Source organism: Cebus imitator, unplaced genomic scaffold, assembly GCF_001604975.1.
Source record: "Cebus imitator isolate Cc_AM_T3 unplaced genomic scaffold, Cebus_imitator-1.0 Scaffold17, whole genome shotgun sequence".
NCBI lineage: Eukaryota > Metazoa > Chordata > Mammalia > Primates > Cebidae > Cebus > Cebus imitator.
The window spans coordinates 6,061,528-6,084,533 of NW_016107332.1; the positions used below are offsets into that span (position 1 = coordinate 6,061,528).

Here is a 23,006-nt window from a genome sequence, read left to right on the forward strand (position 1 = left end):
ACATGAAAGGAAGCAAATCCTAATAGTTGGGTAACAAACAACTTAAGCCTTCAGATATCTTGTCTGAATTTCTGGGCATTTAAGTTAGCAAGTTTACCAATAAGTTGAGCACAATTTCCATTGGACTTTAAAAGCAGCATTCTTTGGATGTGAGGTCTCAGACTTCTTGAAATTTGTGGACATTTCTAGTGGGAAGACAGTTTGGAATCCAAATGTTAACCACACACCCCTCATTTGTGGCCACCATTACTAAACTACAATATACACTCTTGCCATCAACTGCACATACACACACTAACACAAGGATTACAGGCTAGGAAGAAAATAAATATTCTCTGATGTGACGGAGAGTAGTGAGGGGCAGTAAAGAGTCTGCCTCTATTTTTGATGTTTGACCACGGACAGCTTTCAGGTCTTTTTTACTTTTGCCTCACACTGGACAGGCCGATTAAAACAAACAAACAAACAAAAACCCATTCATCCACACACCCAAACCCAGCTTACAGGAAGTTTTACCCAGCCCCACACCCCAATCACAATGAAAAGCAAAGCCACTCACTACTCCTTGCCTGAGTCAAAGGACCAGCTTGAGTGCTGGCCTGACTTATCCTAGAAAGTCTCATTATGTGAGCAGTAAATCATCTCATACCCTCTTGGTACATATGTGGAGTCATCAGTTTTGACATCCAAACCAACCTTCTGCAGATGGGATCCATCTCATCCTCTGCAAGGCAACCACAAGACAGTGGGGTTAACAGTGTAGAAAAATTAATCTGTGTAGGCCTTTGAGGAAAAGCACTGAGGCTGAGACCTGAAGGAGAAGAATCTGGCCTCTTAAGTAGAAAGAGGAAAGATGATCCCAAGCAGAACTAGCGGTCAGTGCAGTTGCCACGAAGCAAGAGGCCAGTCCTATTATAAGGAAGCAAAATAAAGCTAGAGTGGACAGAGAGTAAGTGAGGGGGGGGGGGGGGGGGGGGGGGGGGGGACTTAGGTTGTCTCTCCCTGGGGCCCTGGTCGGTGGAGGTTGCAGTGAGCCAAGATTGCATCACTGCAGTGGGGGCCTGGGTGACAGAGGGGGGGTGCATCTCAAAAAAAAAAAGGGGGGAGGGGGGGGGGGGGCAGGGGAACTGGAGACCAGATAGGAGTCAGTTTCTGCAGAGCCTTAGGCTACAGCAAGAAGTTTGAACCTGGTTCTAAATGTAGGGACGACATTGTCTTTCAGTTTTATGCCACGTGTACTCATGAAGGCTTCCATGAAAATAGCTTCACTTTACAAGGCCATATCTCTAATAATTCAAGGCAATGTCCTCTCTTTTATTTTAGGTACCTGGCTATACAGAAATGAAAGTGACAAGGTCCTGGTGCAGTCGGTCTGTATACAGATCAGAGGGCAGATTCTGCAAAAGCTAGGTACCATCATCTAACGCTTGCGCCTCTCAAGGCTCATTTGCAAAGCCTGGCTGCACTGTATCACTGCAGAATTTTCTCCTTTTATCTAACTAAAATTGTCCATCTCCACTTGCCTGAATTTCCTCATCGAAAAGAGAACGGGATTTAAGATCCTAGGAGTGTCACGAATATTAATAAAATGGGTTTTTTTCTAGTGAGTTTGGTTAGAGGGGTCCACAGTTGTATATTATGATGTTAACTCCCGAGTTCGTAGTGTTATTTCTAGCATCTGACTTGGTTCAGCAGGACTCCGTGTGACATGGTGGCACCTTAGACCATACCTACCGTGACACTATACTCGTTCATTCCTTAAGGTATTCATGAATTTTTCAAGTTTATAGAACCTTAATATACTTTAGAAGCCAGAATAAGGGCTTGAGAAATTGTAACAGGAGGTGGTAATTATTATTCTTGTAAAAAACTGAGATAACTATGTACGTATATTACACATATTATATATACAAATACATAATAATTCTGTTTCCCAGTGAAATGGAGAAATTGTCTGCATTACAACAACTGGAAAAACATTGCTGTGTCAATCTACTCTAGGCCTGAGTTTTCCTAACAGGATCTAAAGAGTCTTCTTTCTGTATTAGTTTTCAAAGATATTCCCTCATACAAGAGCATAGACACCAGCTGTTCCCCCCGTCCTTTCTTTTTCAGGAATGTGGTACGAAGCAGCAGAGTTAATATGGGCCTCCATTGTGGGATATTTGGCACTTCCTCAGCCAGATAAAAAGGTGGTTTGTCTAGTGCTTCTTTTTCTCCTTTCCTGTATTTGTCTTTGGATGTTATCTCTTTATGACACAATTCCATTTATCATATATCAATTTCATCTGTCTTATTTTTATTTATTTTTCATGAGCATAAGACCGAGTACAGTTCGTAACTTCCCTCTGTGTCTTGCCTCATCCTCACTCATAGCTAGACTCTTGGCGTATTGATGGTGTTTTTATAATCATTTATAGCTGTCCATTTATATATTTATCTCTATTCATCCATTCGTTTATCTGTTTTATCATATATTTAGCCCTTACTTGATTGCATAGCAAAGTTTAGATGGCCAAGTTGCTTATATGTAAAATCATTTTTCTTGAGTAGCAAAGACAATTAATTGTTTATGTAGCATCCTTATTCAAGAAATTAAGAAGTGTCATCTGCCTTCCCACTTAACATTTTCATTTTCTGGAATTCTGTGGGACTAGTCTCATTATCTGAAGCATCCAGTTATGACATTTCCCTGAGCTGTGTAAGCAGTGTTGCTGTCTACAATCCTTTTACAATACAGACTGTGATATGAACTCTTCCTTGGGCCAGTCATTCAGGCCAGGCTGTAGGGACAAGTTAGTGTTGATGATCCAGTGAAACCCAACTGAGAAGTAGCTGTGTTTACATTAGGCCCATGTGCCCTAGGATGTGTTGATCTTTCAAGCTCTGTGGCAGCCAATTTAAAAGTATCTCCAAGTCAGGCTATTAATTACTACACAATGCATATGTATGTCAAAATGTCACATTGTAGTCCATAAACATGTACAATTATTGTATGTTGATTTTTTTAAATAGTATCTCCAACGTCATAGTAATAAAATAATAATAGGCAAATAGTTCATAAGGAGGGATAATCATTGCCTTTAGGGCATGAGACGAGGGCAGTAATCCACCATGAATCCTCAACCTGTGATTTGTTTCTGTTTTTTTCACAGGGTCTCTCCACGTCGCTAGGCATATTGGCAGACATCTTTGTTTCCATGAGCAAGAATGATTATGAAAAGTTTAAAAATAATCCACAAATTAATTTGGTAATTATCATATGTCAAAAACATGACATGGAGCGGCATCACCTGTAAAACTGTCAACAGTGTTCTTGGTGGTTGGTTACTGGATGTCTTTCTCAGAAGACTGGGGGTCAGGGATCTCAGTGCTGCCCCTCCTAGACAAATGGGAGGAATCCTGGAGAGGGCTCCTAATTGGCTTTATTATCCCAGCACCTAATGCCGTACCAGACACTGAGAGGGTGCTCAGAAAGTTACTGGTGAATGAATGAATGAATATCAACAAAATGATTTTGAGCCCCACTTCTTTCCTTTCAAAGTATCACAAAATTCAATTTCCAAGTTTGGGCCATCTTGATGATAAGGGGTAATAACAGTAAAATTGCATAATCACCCTCTTTCCAAATCAGAGCATTAGTCCCTTGTTCCAGGCTCTCGTCCTTGATAATGACTGCTAATTTTTAAATATCACTTTACAACTCAAGAAAAGTGTACGTATATCCACATAAAACCCTATGAGGAGGGTAGAGCAAAGTGTATCGGTCATTTTAGAGAAAAATAAAATGCAGTGTAGAGAAACTAAGCTCTGCAGTTTACACAACCAGTAAGAGAGAGAGCTGGGAGCCGAGCCCAGGTCTCTGACCAGCCCAGAGAAGCGGCAAGGATGTTCTACTGCTCTTCACACTGTGCTGAAATTGCGTTTTTATCATCATCTATATTGCCATTTTCATGAAAGACCCCAATCACAGTGGTCACCATACTCAATACTAATTAGTGTAGTCAAAGAACACATACAGCTTGCTGATGGTAATCTAAATCTAAGATGTTGCTTTTTCTGTTTGAGCAAAACAGGAGGATCATGTTCCCTTGTTCACCGAAATTATCCCTGGGGACTGTTTAAAATTGCAAACTTCTTTCCCATCCCGGACCTCCCTAACCCCTTCTCCACTTTCTCTTCAGAACACTTGTCATCATCTCAAATACTACTCGCTCTACTTGTTTTGCATATTGACTGATCCCTCCCCCGCAACAGAAAGTAAGCGCCTTGCAGGCTCATTGTCTGCTATTTCCCCTGAGTCTAGAACAGGCCCTGGCATGTGGAGGTACGCTATACATATTTATAGAATTAATAAGTGAATCCTAATTGCTGTGAAATCATCAACTAAAGGGCTCTTTGCCAAAAGCAGTGCAGAAATCAATTAATCTGGCTGCAAAATGTGCAGAGTTCCTTTGAACAAAGAACTGCCACCATCCTCCAAAGAAGCTCACTCAAATTATTTTGCACAGGTGTGTGGCTGCTGGGGAAAAGGAAAGCCAACACCCTGTGGTCTTTAGACCCACTTACTCTTTCTTGACACTGTTCTGAATGAATTGCAGTGAGGAGTCCCTTGAAATCATGAAAGAAAAGCAAAACAATTTCATAGCCTGTTTTTTGCGCATCGATAATGAATTATCACCATTCCACTTTGCCTCTCATTTTCTCACAGAGCCTGATAAAGGAGTTTGACCACCATTTGCTGTCCGCTGCAGAAGCCTGCAAGCTGGCAGCTGCCTTCAGTGCCTACACGCCCCTCTTCGTGCTCACAGCTGTGGTAAACAGAATGCAATCCCTCCTCAAACCCCCACAGGACCTCCCCCCAGGGTGCTTTCTGATGTAACCAGTGAGAAGGGAAAGGTTTAACCTTCAAATAGTCTTTGCGTCTCATCAGTGGCAGTTGTGTTAAGACTCCACACCACATATGGAAAAATGTTATTGGTCAGAGTGGTGACGGCCTGCTAGGAGCTAAATTAATTTAGCCCAAAGATAGAATGTTGCCTGTTGTGAAGCGATGGGTCCCAAGCCTGAGTGCACATCAAAATCACCTAAGGAAACTTCTCAAAATACCTATTCCTGCCAGGCATGGTGGCTCATGCCTGTAACCCCAACACTTTGGGAGGCCAAGGTAGGAGGATGGGTTGAGCCCAAAAGTTCAAGACCAGCCTGAACAACATGGTGAGACCTTGTCTCTACAAAAAAATACAAACTAAAAATTGGCCAGGTGTGATGGCTCATGCCTATAGTCCCAGCTACTAGGGAGGCTGGGGTGGGAGGATCACCTGAGCCCGTAAAGTTGAGGTTGCAATGAGCTGAGATTGCACTACTGCACTCCAGCCTGGGTAACAGAGCAAGACACTGAAAAAACAAGGAAGGAAGGAAGGAAGGAAGGAAGGAAGGAAGGAAGGAAGGAAGGAAGGAAGGAAGGAAGGGAGGGAGGGAGAAGAAAGAAAAGGAAGGAAGGAAGGAAAGAAAGAAAGAGAAAGAAAGAAAAAGAAAGAAAGAAAGAAAGAAAAAGAAAGAAAGAAAGAAAGAAAAGAAAAAAGAAAGAAAGAAGAAAGAAAAGAAAACTACCCATTTCTGAACTCTACCCTAGATCCACTAAATGCAAATCTCTGGGGTTGGTACCCCAAAATCTTTAATTTTGGAATATTGCCTAGGTGATTCAAATGCACAGGTGCATTTGGAAACCAATGCCCTATTGCTTCGACTATTAAATGAATGATGTATTCATCAACTTATATCTATTTCCATGGATAGGCTCTGTTAAAACCAACAACAGCAACAACAACAAGCCTATCATCTTTAATCAAAATGTATCGGGGATACAACAGGATGGTAATTGAAGCAAATATCTTACTCCTTTATGCCAGCCAATTGCTTACATCCAGGTCTCTTCTGATTCACCAAAAAGGTCTCGGGTCCTTAATTCAGGGCTTGCCTGTGGGTTTTCCTTAGAATATCTGTGACATGTGTTCATTTTTCTATATTTCAAATGACTGTCCTCCAGAAATGAAAAGTTTGTCCTGATTCCAGTTTTCAATTCAATATCTGATTTGATATTTGTTATTTTTCCCAGAACATCCGTGGCACATGCTTGTTGTCATATAGTAGTTCCGATGACTGTCCTCCAGGCATGAAAAACTTGTATCTGTGTGAAGCCAAAGAGGCCTTTGAGATTGGCCTCCTCACCAAGAGAGATGATGAGCCTGTTACTGGAAAACAGGAGCTTCACAGCTTTCTCAAAGCTGCTTTCGGTCTCACCACAGTGCAAAGAAGACTCCACGGGGAGACAGGAATGGTCCATGTAGCAAGTCAGCTCTGTAAGGAAGCAATGGGGAAGCTGTACAATTTCAGCACTTCCTCCAGAAGTCAGGACAGAGAAGCTCTGTCTCAAGAAATTATGTCTGTGATTGCCCAGGTGAAGGAACATTTACAAGTTCAAAGCTTCTCAAATTTAGATGACAGATCTTATGTTCCAGAGAGTTTCAAGTGCAGGGTGGATAAACTAATCTTGCACGGGAAAGTGGATTTCCAAACAATCCTTAAAACCTATTCACAGCACCATACTTTGGTGTGTGAAGTACTTGAAAGTGATTGTGGAAACAACAAAAATGAACAGAAAGATGCAAAAACAGGAGTCTGTATCACAGCTCTAAAAACAGAAACAAAAAATCTAGACACTGTGAGTACTACTCAAGAAAAGCCACGCTATCAAAAAGATGCAGGAACATCTTCCCTCCCAATGGCGAAGAACGTTCAGAGGGAATTCAGAAGGGGAGGAAGGAGAAACTGGACCCATTCTGATGCATTTCGAGTCTCCTTGGATCAAGATGTGGAGACTGAGACTGAGCTTTCGGACTGCAGCAATGGCGAGGGAGCTGTTTTCAACAAGTCTCTGAGTAGCAGCCACAGCTCCAGTGCTTGGAGCAACTTATCAGGGTTTAGCTCCTCTGCAAGCTGGGAGGAAGTGAATTGTGCTGATGACAAGTCAGCTGGAAAAGAGCCTGGCAAAGAACATCTGGTGGACACTCAGTGTTCTACTGCCTTGTCTGAGGAACTAGAGAAAGACAGGGAAGGCAGAGTTGCTCATTCACTGTGTTCAGAGCTTCATGGTCTCACTCTTCAGGAACCCAAAGATGACAATTGGGAGCCGTCTCAAAATCAGCTCCACAAACAGATGCCCTTGGTACCTCATAATACCCCAGGTACTTTTTTGGTCTCTGGTCCAGGGCTTTTAGAAGGAGCTCCAAAAGTTATCCAGGAAGTCAGAAATATGAGACCCAGAAATACTTCAGCTCATTCCAGACCCTCATATGGTTCTGCTTCTTGGTCTTCTGATTCTGGTAGGCCCAAGTATACGGGCACACAACCTTCAGTCCAAGAAGGAGAAGCCTTTGAAATAATTGATGAGTTTCCAGAAATCAACTGTGATGCCAAAGACAGCCATGGGGAAGAAAAGGGAGAAGAAATCAGTGAAAGAGACACAGACCCTACATTTAAAGCTAGTTCCTCCTGGGTTGACCCAGAAGGAGAAACAGCAGAAAGCACAGAAGATGCACAATTAGACTTTCGCAGAGTCATGCACAATTCTCTGGGACATAATTCCATGCTGGCAAATAGCTCTTTCTCCCCTAATTGGCCTGTTCAAAATCCTGACTCCAGTAGAAGTGCTGGCTCAGTCGCAGAGCAGGGCATCGACTCTGATGCCTCCACGGTGGATGAGGAGGGGCAAGTGCTCCACAGCACGGATGTTCCTTGTGCAAATGGGCATGGCCCTCATAGACTGTGCACTCTGAGACAGCCACCTGGTCAGGTGGCTGAGACCCCCAGTTCCTCTGTAAGCAGTAACATCCTCTTCCCTGTCCTCAGCCAGGACTGCACTACCACAGAGGAAGGAAATGAGCCTGGAAACGTGCTAAACTGCAGCCAGAACTCCAGCTCATCTTCGGCGTGGTGGCTGAAATCACCTGCATTTTCCAGTGGTTCTTCTGATGGGGACAGCCCATGGTCCTATCTGAATTCCAGTGGGAGTTCTTGGGTTTCATTGCCAGGAAAGACAAGGCAAGAAATCCTTGAGGCTCGCACCTTGCAACCTGATGACTTTGAAAAGCTGTTGGCAGGAGTGAGGCATGACTGGCTGTTTCAGAGGCTAGAGAATACGGGGGTTTTTAAGCCCAGTCAACTCCACCGAGCACATAGTAAGTACAACATTTTCAGTAAGTCCCCCCTTGGGGGGACCTTCTGAAGAGCGTGGTATGTAGAACACTTAAAGCTCATGAAAGGGCTGGGTGCAGTGGCTCACACCTGTAATCCCAGCACTTTGGGAGGCTGAGGTGGGCAGATCACTGAGATCAGGAGTTCAAGACCAGCCTGGCCAACATGGTGAAACCCTGTCTCTACTAAAAACACAAAAAATTAGCTAGGCATGTTGGTGGGTGTCTGTAGTCCCAGCTACTCGGGAGGCTGAGGGAGGAGAATCGCTTGAACTCGGGAGATGGAGGTTGCAGTGAGCCAAGATCACACCATTGCACTCCAGCCTGGGCAACAAGAGTGAAACTCTGACTCAAAAAAAAAAAAGAAAAAAAGAAGAAGAAGAAAAGAAAACTCATGAAAGATATGCTTTGTGAGTTCACAGAGAAATGTATACTTCAGGGGTCTCCCTCACTCTGTTTGATGGACCTTAATGATTGCAAAGTAAAGAGGCTTGCTCAGGCTTCCTAGCATACTGGAGATTTGCACTAAGGACACACGAGGCAGAGAGAGAGACGGGAGGACTCGGGCACAGCCATTGCTAAGTGTTTAAAACTGCTCTGGAGGCCATCTCATTTACTCAGCATTTATCTTCTCCACTGATTCTTATTATCAACCAGCTGACTTTAACAGGCTGGATACCATATTATCTGTTCAGCATCTACCTTCCCTTTGAGTCTCTTTACCACCCAACTGATTTTTCTCTATCTTTCCCCGTTAGCATTCTATGGGGACCTAATTAAATGTCATCTTTCTATTGGGCAGAGACTTTTTACACCTGTCTACCTAAGTGGTTTCTTGCCAGCCAATTGGTTGGTCAAATGCCTCCTTGTCTTGCATTCATGATGCTATAACAAAGTGCCATCAACTGGGTAGCACATGAACAACAGAACTTTATTCCTCATAATTCTAGTCCCTGGAAGTCCAGGATGAAGGTACAGCTTTCTGGTTCATTGACAGCACCTTTTCTCTCTGTCCTCACATAGTGGAAGGGAGAAGGGTCTCTCTGGGGTCTCGTTTATGAGGGCACTCATTTATGAGTCTCTTTTATGAGGGCATCCCATTTATGAGGAATCTTCCCCTTATGACCTAATCACCTCCCAAAGGCTCCAGCTCCTGACACCATCACCTTGTGAATTCGCTTCAACATGTGAATTCAGGGGGGATAAAAACTTTCAGACTACAGTACCCCTACTGCTGCAATCAGCAGCTACTTCTTGCTTAAGGAACAGCCCAATGTCACTGCCCAAAGCAGAAAGATGGGGCTGGAGCCACCACATAGTCAATGTGTCTAACACAGCTTAAAAGTGGTAGAGAAGCTGGGAGGAAGACAGAAGGAGATTATTCTTTTAGCCCAGGAATCACATCAAAATGCCCTCCTACTATACAGAAAAATGATTTGAATGATTAAAAAATGATTACAAAGCACATCACAGAAGAAAGAAACTACATGGATTGCTAAGCACTGGTTACTAAGTAGTAGTTCTCAACCCTGCACCACATGAGAATCTTCTAGGGAGCTTTTAAAAACTTCCAATGCCCACCCCAGAGATTTCCATCTAAGGGGTCTGGTGTGTGGACCCAGGGATCGTTATTTCTTATGAGCTCTCTGGTGATTCTGCTTAAAGCCACTGTTGAGAGCTTCTGCTTCAAAGTATTCCAGTGTTTTGCCACCTGGAAGGCAGACTAAAATACACATCACGTTGTCACCAAAAAAAAGCAAAAATGTCCAGTAATAGGGTTTTGTTACTTACTGTGAGATTCTGCAATTTTGGAATCACATTTATTACAATGAAGTAACTGCTTCTTGTTATTTGTTATTGTTTGCTAATTTATGGATGAAAACATACATTGGAGGAAACAAGGCCCAAAATGGCAGAAACAGAACAATGATTCACTTCCTCTTTTCTTCTCTCAATTCATCACCCGTCCTGTATGTGGACAGACAACTGACCTTCCATTTCCATCCAGCTTCTCTAACTGAGTCACCCAACCCCCGTCACCATCTCACCCAACCCATAGTCATCCCCTTTCCAGAACTGTGAGTTTATCTCGCTTTAAGTATTTTCTCTCCCATGTGTCCCATTCATTTATCTATTATCACAATCTGGACACAGGTCTTTGTTTACTTCCTTTTAACTTCAAAGTATTGCACTCCTTCCTCAGGATTCATATTGGTCTTTCTCCTCAAAGAGATGCTTTCTTACTTAGCACTGCTCTTCCTTTCTTTAAAGTGGAGACTGTTCCTACTTTTTCCTCTTATCCTTTCCTTTTTCAGTTGCGTTTGCATGTTTGTACAGTAGCTACATTTTCTCAAATAATTTCCAAACTTTCTCAACTTAAAACAATGAAGAGAAAATTAGGGTGTACTTGAATATATAATGAATGCTAGGATTCCCGGAGCTGTCAGGAGCCCATTAGGTAAAATTATCTAGTTTATTTCTATTTATGTGCTCTGGCATCAGTAGTAGCCTCTATTATTTGAGATCCCCAGGTAATAATAGTAAGTTGCAAGCATGTGTCACTTGTCCCAAAATGGTCTCTGCCGTTTTCTGATTTTAAAATTCCTTTATTTTCCACTTCTTTCATATAGAATCTTCATGCTTATCTTAATCCCTTTTCATCATAAATAAGGGATTTTGTGACTCAAAGGCTATTATTCCTCATTGTAATTTATAAAGTGTTACCTTTTTATTATTTCTCACTAACTTTTTAACACTGTAGCTGCTATAGAAGAGATGAAAATTAGAGAAAATGTACAAAGAAAGTGAAGGCTTCAGGTGAGCTGGTTTAGGACCTGTGTCACTTCGACTTTATTCATGAATTGTATTGTCCTTTTGAAAATAAGATTCATTTTCATCTTTTTTCTCCAGCTGCTCTTTTGTTAAAATATTCCAAAAAATCTGAACTGTGGACAGCCCAGGAAACTGCTGTCTATCTTGGGGACTACTTGACTGTGAAGAAAAAAGGCAGACAAAGAAATGCTTTTTGGGTTCATCATCTTCATCAAGAAGAAATTTTGGGGAGGTACTATTTAAAAACGTTTTTATAACCAATGTAAAATGAGCTAACCTTGCCCTGCGGTTAAGTCATCACTCATGAGACTTTGTAGGGGCTGAAAAACTTGGCCAAAATATGTTTTTAGATTTCTACTCCTCTTTCTTTTCACTATTAACTGATTAATAATAGTTACCATGCATTGAGGACCCATGTTCTATCAGCTATTTTGGTGGCTTTTTAGCTACAGGATCTCAAACCCATCAGGGAAACATTATTGGCCATACTGTACCGATAAGAAAAATAAAGTTCCTGGCCACATGGCAAGCCAGAGAGCCTAAAATATTCACTGAAAATCCTGGCAAAAAGGGTAGTTAAATTATGAAAAGCACACTTTTAAGTAAATAGGTGAGCCTGAAAAAAAAGGCAGGAAAATCCTGAGGCCTGGCATGAAGCCTGTCAGGGATATAAGTGATTGCCGAACCCTTTCAGGATCATGCATGGGAGTTTGAGGCAGGGGTGGAGTGAGGGTACAGCCAGTGACAAAAGCTACACCTGGAAGGGAATGAGTTCAGATGCCACTCATACAAAGCAGGGACTCAGGAAAGGCTGCATCCCCAACGGAAAGGATATCTTTAAATTATCCCACACCAGTGAGGTCAATGCCCGGAAAGTTTTTGATTTGGCCTCAGTTTTAATAAAAATTTTAAACAAAAACTCACCTGAAAAATTAGTAGCCACAGGTGGTCTTCATTGGCTTTAAGACATATTTTCATAACATTTCTATATTTTAAAAGACCTATAAGCCATGACTTTTCATTTAAAGTTGGTCTTGCTATTTGCTCAAATCCAAATAGTGTAAGAAATAAATAGCAACAGAGAAATTGGGTGACTCTGTAAGCAGTGGAAATACATTTCTTGAAAAGATTCTTGATTATTATTTTATTATGGTAAACATGAGCCAGGCCCTATTTTAAGTGATTTATATGCTAATCAATTAATCTTCACAAAACGCTCTGAGGTAGATACTGCTATTATCCTCACTTTACAGATGCGGGAACTGAGTCATCACAGAGATGTTAAGGAACTGCCCAAAGTCACGTGTCTAAGCAGCACGGGCAGATGCTGAGGGTTAAATTGTGTCTCCCAAAACTCTTACATTTAAGTTCTCAGTACTTCAGACTACAGTCTTATCCGGAAATAGAGAGATTGCAGATGCAATTGGCGAAGTTAAGATGAAGTCATACTGGAAGAGGGTGGGCCACTGATCCAATATGACTAATATACTTATAAAAAGAGGAAATTTGAAGATAGACACAGACACAGAGAGAATGCCATGTGAAGTCTGTAGTTATGTTGCCTCCTGGCAAAGAACTGCCAGAAGCTGGGAGAAAGGCCTGAAACAGATTCTTCCTTAGAGCCTTCAGAGGGGCGATGGCCCCTCTGGAACTTTGAACTTGGAGTACTAGGCTTCAGAACTGTGAGAAAATCCATTTCTGTTGTTGAAGCCGCCCAGTTTGTGGCACTTTGTGACAGCAGCCCTAATACAGCAGAGTACATCATAGGAGGACCTGAGATGAGAAATACACTGAGAACAAGAGGCATGACGAATGGAGTGAGAGGGTTCAACATATTTCTGATCAGAAGAAAATAGCAGCAAGAGAGCTAAAGCAATATTTCAATAGATACTTTCTGGTAATTTTTCAGAATTGCCAAAATACGCTAATCTTTAAATACAGAAATCACACTGAATCACACAGAGGGAAAGGAGGAAAGAAGCTGTACGGAAGCAGGAAGGGAAGAAGGCGAGCAGTCAGACATCCACTTCTAGGTGCACTGTAGCCAAACTTCAAAAACCAAGGACAAAGAAAACCACAACATTTTAAAAGCACTCAAAGAAAAAAGACAGATTACCTACAAAGAAATGTGAATTTGACATATAGCTGGTTTCTTCATAGCAACAATGGAAGTCATCGTATACTTAGTGCAACTGTCTTTCATGGAGGAAGGCAAAATAATGACATTTGCAGATTAAAAGAAAAAAATGAAAATGGCAGTTTATCATGAACAAATCCTTACTAAAGAAAAAGGATCCCAGAAAACAATGTGATGAGAAAAGATATGGACCTCTGTTCTCAGATTGATGATCCCATACCTAGGACTGGAGGTCTTCTGGCAGAATGTTCAGGAAATGCTCCAGTAGCCAGCACTCATAGGGTTCACTCTCGTGCACACCTCTGACATCAGTCAACAAAATTCTGAATTAGTTGAAACCCTCTGCAGGCCTTGGGGTCTCTTCATAGCAGAACTGCCTAAAGCACTGGTATAGCATCCCTATTACAACAACTGCTCCTCTGCAGGATGCCTTTTGAGGCCGTGTGGCAGCCTCCACTGTCATCTTTCCTTTCTGGTCTTCAGGAGTCTGAATGGCCAAAACCACAACCTCCTTAAGTTCCATTATTATATGGGGCTCAGAAATTTTTGGAGAGAGTTTACTGTGGTTGGGGTCTATGACTCAAGCAATTCCCCTTGATTTTTGGTGGTCATTCTGGGCACATGTGAAATTACTCACAAATTCATACCAGCTTATAGCAAGTATAAACTACAGTACAGTGCAGCACTGCCTTGCTGCTTTCCATGTGTAATCATTCACTGCCTTGTGTCTTCCCACACCAACTGTGCTATTAGCTCTTGAAATACACAAATCATGTCTCACACTTTCTTCCAGTCAGTCAAGACTAGTACAGTGTTATGCACATAATAAGTGTTGATGGATAATAAGTATTTATAAGAATGAAGTCATCATAAAAAGAAGGGATAGAGGAAGGCTTCAGATTGATGAGCTGGCCTACATAAGGCCACACTGCAGGGAGTGGAAGATCTTGACTCCAGAATCCATGCACATTCCAGTACACTATCCTGACCCCCTTGTCTTACCTGAGGTCTAGAGAACTTCTACATTAAGCGACACTTTTCCTTTATAATCATTATCGTTCTGGGTCAGCTAGCATGAGTCGTGTTCCATAGTTCAAGAAGCTCTTACAAAATTATTTGAATCTTGAGGTAAGTCAAAATAATTAATATTCACTGTCTAAGGCAGAGAAAGAGATATTTCAAGTGTTTGCATATGTTTTCTGATCTCCTCTCTCTTACTCCGTAGTAAGATCACTTTTGCACTTTGTTGTATGGATTTGCTTTATTCATAGGTATGTTGGGAAAGACTATAAGGAGCAAAAGGGGCTCTGGCACCACTTCGCTGATGTGGAGCGGCAAATGACTGCACAGTACTATGTGACAGAATTTAACAAGAGACTCTATGAACAAAACATTCCCACGCAGATATTCTACATCCCATCCACAATATTACTGGTAAGATTAAAGAAATTAGATTTCTCTGCCTAACCTGCATACCGCCATCATTCTGGTAAAATCCAACAAACTCAGTTACCAGGCTCCTTCATCCACTTCATTTGATTTCATCTACTTGGATAGAAATGTAGTAAGTATGATTAAATATGACCCTTTGCATCCTGAGCACATCATTTGGATCTTACAAGTCACACTTGAATATCAATTAATCTGAGTATCCTGTTCCACATAGTCAGGCTAGCATTTTTAGCAAACTATCCTTGTGCCTATCCAAAGCCCCTGTGCTTTGCAAGAAAGAACCCTAAAGATTGTATCTAGTACAAACTATCCCCTCAACATGATGCATAAATCCCCTTTTACGTCTGTTAGCTTCACCCCTTGCAACCAAGTGATTACTAAGCCAAAGCTTACACACCTTCAGTATGAAAAAATAACTGTCCCACTTTCACTTTCAAATAATCCTAATGGTTTGAAAGTTCGTAGACTTGTCCCTAACCTATCTTTCTCTAACTTCCATCCATGGATTACAGCTCTGCCTCTGGGACCACGAAGACCAGTTTCCCTTCACTGACCATCCGGTTCAATAGATAAAGACAAATATTCTCACTGAATTTTCTCTTCTTTGGATCAAGAATGCTTTGCCACCCTGAATATATTAGATCCTTGGTGCATTCATATTTGCAATAATTTTTTCATTGGCCAGAGACATTTTTAGACCCATCTTTTCCTAATCACAATAATAGTTATCCATTTCATACTTTCTTTAAGTCATTCACTGTGCCAGGCAGTTTGCAAACCTTAACTCAAAGTAGCATAGAAACACTTAAGCTGATATTTCAAACCAAAGTCCCAGAGCATGATCTAACTTCATGTCCTGGTAACCTAGCCTCCAGGATAGGTCGCCTCATGGCCTAAATCTTAAGTGAGCAGTTTAATATGTGAATAATAATAAATTTAAGTTCTATGACATGCCACATGCCATGTTAAGCACTTTACACGCATTTCCCTGTATAATCCCTTTAACAAGCCTAAAAGGTAGTTATACTCACTTTACCCTTGATAAAATTGAAGCTCAGAGAAGCAAAGTGGCAGAGCCTAGGTTCAAACCAAGATTTACCCAAGTCCAAAGACAGTGGCCTTTACTATTCATTATGCTGTAATGTTTCCTATTGCTATTTTTGCTATTTTTCAGATTTTAGAGGACAAGACTATAAAGGGATGTATCAGTGTAGAGCCTTACATACTGGGAGAATTTGTAAAATTGTCAAATAACACAAAAGTGGTGAAAACAGAATACAAAGCCACAGAATATGGATTGGCCTATGGCCATTTTTCTTATGAGTTTTCTAATCATAGAGAAGTTGTGGTCGATTTACAAGGTATGTAAAACTGGGAATTATTTTTATTTTTAATTTTACTTATATATAAATGTGAAGTTTTGTAACTAGCTTCCCTAATCCTTATTTAATAGATTGTTTCATGTATAGGCTACTATTTGGAATTAACTTAATTGATCTTACTATATACAGCAAATAATTCCTGAAAGAAATAAATGCCCAAAACCTCTACAGATATCTACAATATCACATAATCAGTGAAAGGGTCTGGCTTATGTTCTGTTGGGCTTCATTCCAGAGCATATCTATAACAGCTTTTTTTATTTCACTCAATTAGATTTGAGTGATGTAGATTTCTTATCATTGCATTTTTTCACATGTCAAAATCTTCTTTCCACTTTTCCTTTTCTCCAGCCTGTTACCCTTATTAAGAGTGTAATGTTGGGTCTCATAATGGGGATCATTATAGAACAGAAATCTTTCTCCTTACGCTATGTACTTAAATCCGACTTCAATTCTACCTTAATATTTTAATTTTGTTTTAGTTTGCCTGGTATTCTATTCATCAAAATTTTTATTAGCAATTACCTTCTACTTCATATAAATTATAAGTAAGATTTATTATAATTATTTATAGTAATGGTTCCATGGCCACCCCAAGGCCTTTCCTATTCCACTTTCAGAGCATTTATCACTCTGTTATATATTTTACTTTTGATCTGTTTCCCTTCACAAGAATGTTAGCTCAATGAGTACAAAGATTTTTGACTAGCTTGTTCAGTCAGTACCACCAGTGCCTAAAACAGTGTTTGTAGTGTCTGCACTCAATAAATATTTGTTGAATGAGCAGATGAGTATATGAATTAATGAATAAGGCATTAAAGAAATTTCTGAATCATGAAAGAAGTATTCAATATTGTGATATTGATAATTATTCTAAGTGTATTTTATTGTTTTCTAATACCTTGAAAATTGGTGATCTGGGGATGTCATATTTGACAAATATAATTACCCAATGTTTAGTTATTCTGAAACCAATAACTGGAATATGCAACCCAAATTCCTTACCAGGAATTTACTAACTATAAACCACAGGGTGACCAAGTTTTTGAAGTACCTTTTTAAGAGAGAGAGAGAGAGAGAGAGTGTGTGTGTGTGTGTGTGTGTGTGTGTGCGCGCGCGCGTGTATTTTTGTAAACCCTTGATGGACATTTCCAGGGAATTTAATACTCAGGTGTGTTCATTTCTCTTTTAGGTTGGGTAACCGGTAATGGAAAAGGGCTCATCTACCTCACAGATCCCCAGATTCATTCTGTTGATAGGAATGATGTCACTACCAATTTTGGAAAGAGAGGAATTTTTTACTTCTTTAATAACCAGCACGTGGAATGTAATGAAATCTGCCATCGTCTTTCTTTGACTAGACCTCCAATAGAGAAGTCATGCAATTCATAGACTGCATGGACTGGTAATGTGACAGACCTTAGTGACGCTCTCAAATATCTGGTTCTCTCCTTCCAGGCACACAGAATATGGCACAGTCTGGTCCTTTGGGTCTTGGGCAGGGCCATGGCACAGGTTCTAGACAATGATTTGTGAGAGGAATTGATGAGTGTCACTTTAATGCCTGCATTTAATTGGCATCACGAGATCCTGCAGAGCCTCTTTCCCTCTGCCACAGTTACCAAGAATGTGTCAGGAGACAGTTGCTTCTGGGCATAAGTCCTGCAAGGAAAGCAACATGAAAAACAGCCCCAACTCACCAATGAGGGATGCAAAGCACTGCTGAGAAAGGCATGTGTTGTTTACACCATTGAGATTTTGGAGCTTTTTGTCACTATCTATCAAGATTGATATTATTGGGGCTTTTCCTATTGATCTGGGAGATCTTTACATATTTTTTTAAATGTGAGCCTTTGTGATATGAATTCAATTTGTTTTTCTGTCTTTTGACATTTGACATTGCATAAAACGTTTAACTGTGCAGAATTTTTTAGATAGTTGAATTCATCAATCTTTTATGTGGCTTTTTGTTATGTATAATACTTAGATCTTCCTTATACTCTGAGTTTTTTTCTTTTTAATTCTCCCATATGTTCTTCTAATATATTTAAATCTGTAAAAAGTAAGATCGAAGAATGATACAATTTTCTTTACCCAGTCTGTCATTGATAGTCATTTAGGTGACTGGATAAAGAAAATGTGGTACATATACACCATGGAGTACTATGTGTATTAGTCCATTCTCACACAGGTTTGAAGAAATACCTGAGACTTGGTAATTTTTTTAAAAAAAGAGGTTTAATTGACTCACAGTTCCACATGGCTGGGGAGATCTCAGAAAACTTACAATCATGGCATAAGGCACCTCTTCACAGGGTAGCAGGAGAGAGAATGAGGGCCAGCAGAGGAAATGCCAGATGCTTATAAACCCATCAGATCTCATGAGAACTCACTCACTATCACGAGAACAGCATGGGGGAACCTGTCCACATAATTCAATTACCTCCCACCAGGTTCCTCCCATGATACATGGGAATTATGGGATTACAATTCAAGATGAGATTTGGGTGGGGACACAACGCCAAACCATAACACTGTGTAACCATAATAAAGGATGAGATCATGTCCTTTGCTGGGACATGGATAGAGCTGGAGTCCATTATTTTTAGCAAATTAATGCAAGAACAGAAAACTAAATACCACTCGTTCTCACCTATAGGTGGGTGCTAAGTGATGAGAGCAGGTGGACACATAGAGGGGAACAACACACACCAGGGTTTATCAGAGGGAGGGGAGTGGGAGGAGGTAGAGGATCAGGAAAAATAACTAATTGGTACTAGGCTTAATACCTGGGTGATGAAGTAATCTGCACAACAAACCCCCATGACACAAACCTACACATGTACCCCTGAAAAATGTACCCCAATGTTATTCTTTTTTTAACTTTTATTTTTTAAAATAAACAATACAATTTTTTACTTTTATTTTAAAAAATAAAAGATTATATTTTTAAAATATAATTTATTTAACATATATAATTTATTTTTATATAATATAATTTATTTAATTATATTTTTAAAATGTAATCTTAAATTATATTTTTAAAATATATATTATAAATTATATTTTTAAATATAATTTTAAAAATAATTTTTTATTTAAAAAAATTTTTACTTTTTTAAAATAAAAAGTAAAAAAAGAAAAGAATAACATTGAACGTTGCAAACTTTATGAATATACCAAAACCATTGGACTAGACACTCAAAGGGTGAATTTTATGGTATGTAAGCTATATCTTAATAAAGCTGTTTTTTAAAAATCAATATTCTTACAAAAAACAATGATACATTTTCCTGGCTACCACAGTCCGTCCCTTACCTTACACAGATCTACCTTTTCACACAGGTTTGGGAAGCAGCTCCTCCATGATCTTACTGAAAGAAACAAAAGGGACAAGTGAGATAAACCAATTCTTTTCTGCAATTACTCTTGGAGGCTGCAACTGGTGCTCACTCTCCACCTTCACCACTGTTCATTCTAAATTTCCCTCAGCCTTAACTATTAGCTCAGGAAGTCTGGGTGGTTCACCTGGTGGTGAGACTCAGACTTACATACATGATCTTCATGTATCAATTCTGAACACTTAGTAGTTTATACTCTTCTCAATTTAAGGTTGCTGCACATTTCTCTTCACAGTTGCAATTGAGGCAAGGAAGACCCATTCCAATCTCCTCCTCTGGGGACACAGATGATTGACACTCCCAACTTCCACTCCCCTGAATCCGTCTCTGTGTTTATGCTGAAGCCATATTGTCCTCAGTGTGCTGTCAGCCGGTGACTAAGCATAACAAGATCACTAGTCTCAGAATATGTCTAATTGCTGACTGTGACTGTGAAATAAAGTCTTGACATTGGCCTAACCAATGGCTTTTGTAAGGCCAGGTGCAGTGGCTCTGTTATCCCAGCACTTTGGGAGACCGAGGTGGGTGGATCTCCTGAGGCCAAGAATTCAAGACCAGCCTGGCCAATATGGAGAAACCCCATCTCTGCTAAAAATACAACAGCAACAAAAAATTAGCTGAGTGTGGCCAATTTTCCAGGAGGCAGAGGTTGCAGTGAGCTGAGATTGCACCACTACACTCCAGCCTGGGTGGCACAGCAAGGCTCCATCTCAAAAAACAAAAATAAACAAACCCTTTTCTTTGCTCTCTCCTTTCCTAGGTGTCAGGCCTGCAGCATGGTCCACTCCCTACTCTTGTTCCTGCCAACTGATTCTTTACAGTCGTTTCTCCCAATAAAGATCTTTTATGTCTTATCTATTCCTGGTATCTGCTTCCTGGAAAACCAAAGCTAACACGTTTATTAAGAAAATGAAAAAAAAAAGTAATCTATTCTATTAATAAAATAAAGAGAGAAAATTATGTAATTTCATAAGATGCAGACAATTATTTCATAAAATTCAAAATAGGCTCCTGGTAAAAGAAAAAGAAACAAGCTTTTTGAAAACTAGGAATAAAGAAAAGCTTTCTAAATCTGACAAAGGTTTTTTCTTTTAAACTTAAAACAATACCATAGTTAATAGTGAAGCAATTAAAACTTTTAAGTTGAGAAAAGGAAGAAGACAAATTTACCTACTATCACAATTCTATTCAACATCATAGAAGTCCAGCCAATAAACACAGAAAGACTAAAACTAGAAAATCACGATTTTTGCATCCATTAATGAAATAATGAATCTGGGCAGAAAGCATTGATGGCTGCTAAAACTATTAGGGGAAAATTAGATGGGGAACTTTGTAATGGAAGAATCAGGCTGATTCAACTCACACTTCAATCAATCTGATCACTAAACCTGGGATAACAGATCAGTGATAAAATGACATTTTTGAGACAATTGGGGATTTTGAATATGGACTGAGTGTTAGATAAAATGACGTGATATCTTAAAAACATTCAACCAAAAAAAAAAAAATTTGGAGAAGGAAGTGAAAGCAACTTGACTCTTTGGGGTTAATGTTGAAGGGAGATGGGTACATAGCAATTTATTGTACCAGTCTTTCTACTTTTCTATATATTTTTAAATCTCTACACACAAAAAAATTTCTTAAATGTAAGGTCATAGAAAGGAAAGAATACCAAGAAAAGTCTGAAGAATCAACAGACAAATAGGATGAAACCAAGATTGGTATAAAACAAACCAATCAGGAAAGAAAACAGGGAGGAGCGTTCAGCAGTGTAAAATCCTGCAGAAAAAAATCAAGGAAAAAAAGAATATTTTTTGGGTAAAAGACTGAGAATGATGAAAAAAGATTGCTGACAGCAAGAAGAGGCTATTAATTGACGGAGTGATCTTTGAGATGTTGTTGAAGGGGGTCAACAAGCTATGATCCATGAGGTCAAAGCTGCTGTCATCTGTTTTTGTAAATAAAGTTTTACTGGAACATAGTCACTTATTCAGTTATGTATTATCTATAGCTGCTTTTCTGTTACAATAGCAGAATTGAGTAACATTGTGACATAGACTGGATTTTGCAAAATTAAAAATGTTTACTATATGGACCTTTACAGAAAAACTTTGCCAATCCCTGTTTGTAGAAGATGAAATCAGGAATAAAGGTCAGGTTATATTTAGAAAGAAATATGGATATCTCTACCAACACAAAAGAAAAGGCAGTGGCAACAATGAGTGAAGAAACTGGAAATTGGATGTGATAGTGAAGTAAATTGATGCATGTCAGAGCCTACTTTTCTTTGTTAAGTCAAAAAGCTAGGATATCTGCTAAGTGAGATGACATTGGCATAGCTAGGAATTTTAGAGAAATTAAGATTTTGTAGCAATGCATATCTCTGAATTATACAAAGCAGAAATAGTACTATTAAAAGGAATTTGCAGGAAATTGCATTGTAAAAATATCTTTAAATTTTTGTTTATTTCAACACCCATGTACCCAACATCTGGCTGAAAAAATTAAATATAATACTGTTTTTGAAGCTTCCATTCCTGATCTCTACTTCCTTCTCTACCCAAGAGAAAATCGTTGTTCAGAAATTGTTGATTATCATTCCCCTAACTGTTGTTACACATTAACTTTTATTTAATGTTGTTATATAATTATATGTTGCATAAAAATAACAATAAATATCCAGTATTCTTTTAAAATATTTAAAGCTCTGTATAAATATTTTAAAGGCCAGATTAGTTTTTAAAAAGCCAAATTGATTTTCTAGAAAATGAAAAACACAGTCATTGACTGTATAACTTATTAAAAAGATAAAACAGCAGATTAGACATAGTGCAAGCAAGAATTGTTAAAATGGAAAGCGAGATTAAGGAATTAGCTAAAATGCAGCAGAAAGATAAAGGGACAGAAAATACAAATGAGGGATTAAGAGATGAGGAGAAAAGAAGGTCCAACATCATCTAGTAGGAGTTTTAGAGGAAGAAAAAGAGTACGAAGAAGAGGGAATTGTCAGAGTCAAGCAAAGAATATGAACAAGGAGGGAATGATCAACTATGTCAGATGTCACTGACAAATAAGTCAGATGAAAACTGCGAACTCACTTGTTGAATTCAGCAATGTGGAGTTCACTGGTGACCTGGATATGTACAGATATAGTTAAGTGCTGGAGCTGAAAGCTTGAATGGAAAGGTGTATTAGTTTTCTATTGCTGCATATCTCAAACTTAGCAGCTTCAACCAACACACATTTTATTATCTCCCAGTTTCTGTGGGCCAGGAATCTGGACATGGCTTAGCTGGTCCTCAGTTCAGAGTCCCAAAGGCTGCAGCCAAGGTGTTGGCCAAACTATATTCTCATCTGGAGGCTTGACAAGAGAAAACTCAATTTTCAAATTCACCAGGTTATTGGAGGTTCATTGAAACAGAAAAAAATAACATATAATATATTGAAATACTGATAGTGTTTTTCCATAGTAAATTTATTAGAGTGGATTTCATTTTCTTCTTTATCATTTGTTTTCCAAATTTTCTGCAATAAGCTTGCATTA

At 39.5% G+C, this 23,006-nt stretch overlaps 1 protein-coding gene across 6 annotated transcripts in view; it reads left to right on the forward strand.

The window, feature by feature from the left end:
- ALPK1 (alpha kinase 1) overlaps positions 1-20,429 on the forward strand; it is a 165,989-nt gene extending 145,560 nt beyond the window's left edge. For 4 of the 6 annotated variants that reach the window (XM_017509944.2, XM_017509953.2, XM_017509958.2 and 1 more), the window contains 9 exons: positions 1,324-1,410; positions 2,116-2,192; positions 3,156-3,251; positions 4,712-4,816; positions 6,119-8,240; positions 11,166-11,319; positions 14,496-14,658; positions 15,851-16,037; positions 17,251-17,988. In XM_017509944.2, coding sequence (XP_017365433.1) covers positions 1,324-1,410; positions 2,116-2,192; positions 3,156-3,251; positions 4,712-4,816; positions 6,119-8,240; positions 11,166-11,319; positions 14,496-14,658; positions 15,851-16,037; positions 17,251-17,450 — 3,191 coding nt within the window. In that variant the 3' untranslated portion in view covers positions 17,451-17,988. Of the gene's footprint in view, positions 1-1,323; positions 1,411-2,115; positions 2,193-3,155; positions 3,252-4,711; positions 4,817-6,118; positions 8,241-11,165; positions 11,320-14,495; positions 14,659-15,850; positions 16,038-17,250; positions 17,989-20,219 lie in introns of those variants that run through there. The other 2 variants (XM_037731937.1, XM_037731943.1) reach the window with 2 other exon arrangements.
- The last annotated feature ends 2,577 nt before the right edge of the window (positions 20,430-23,006 follow it).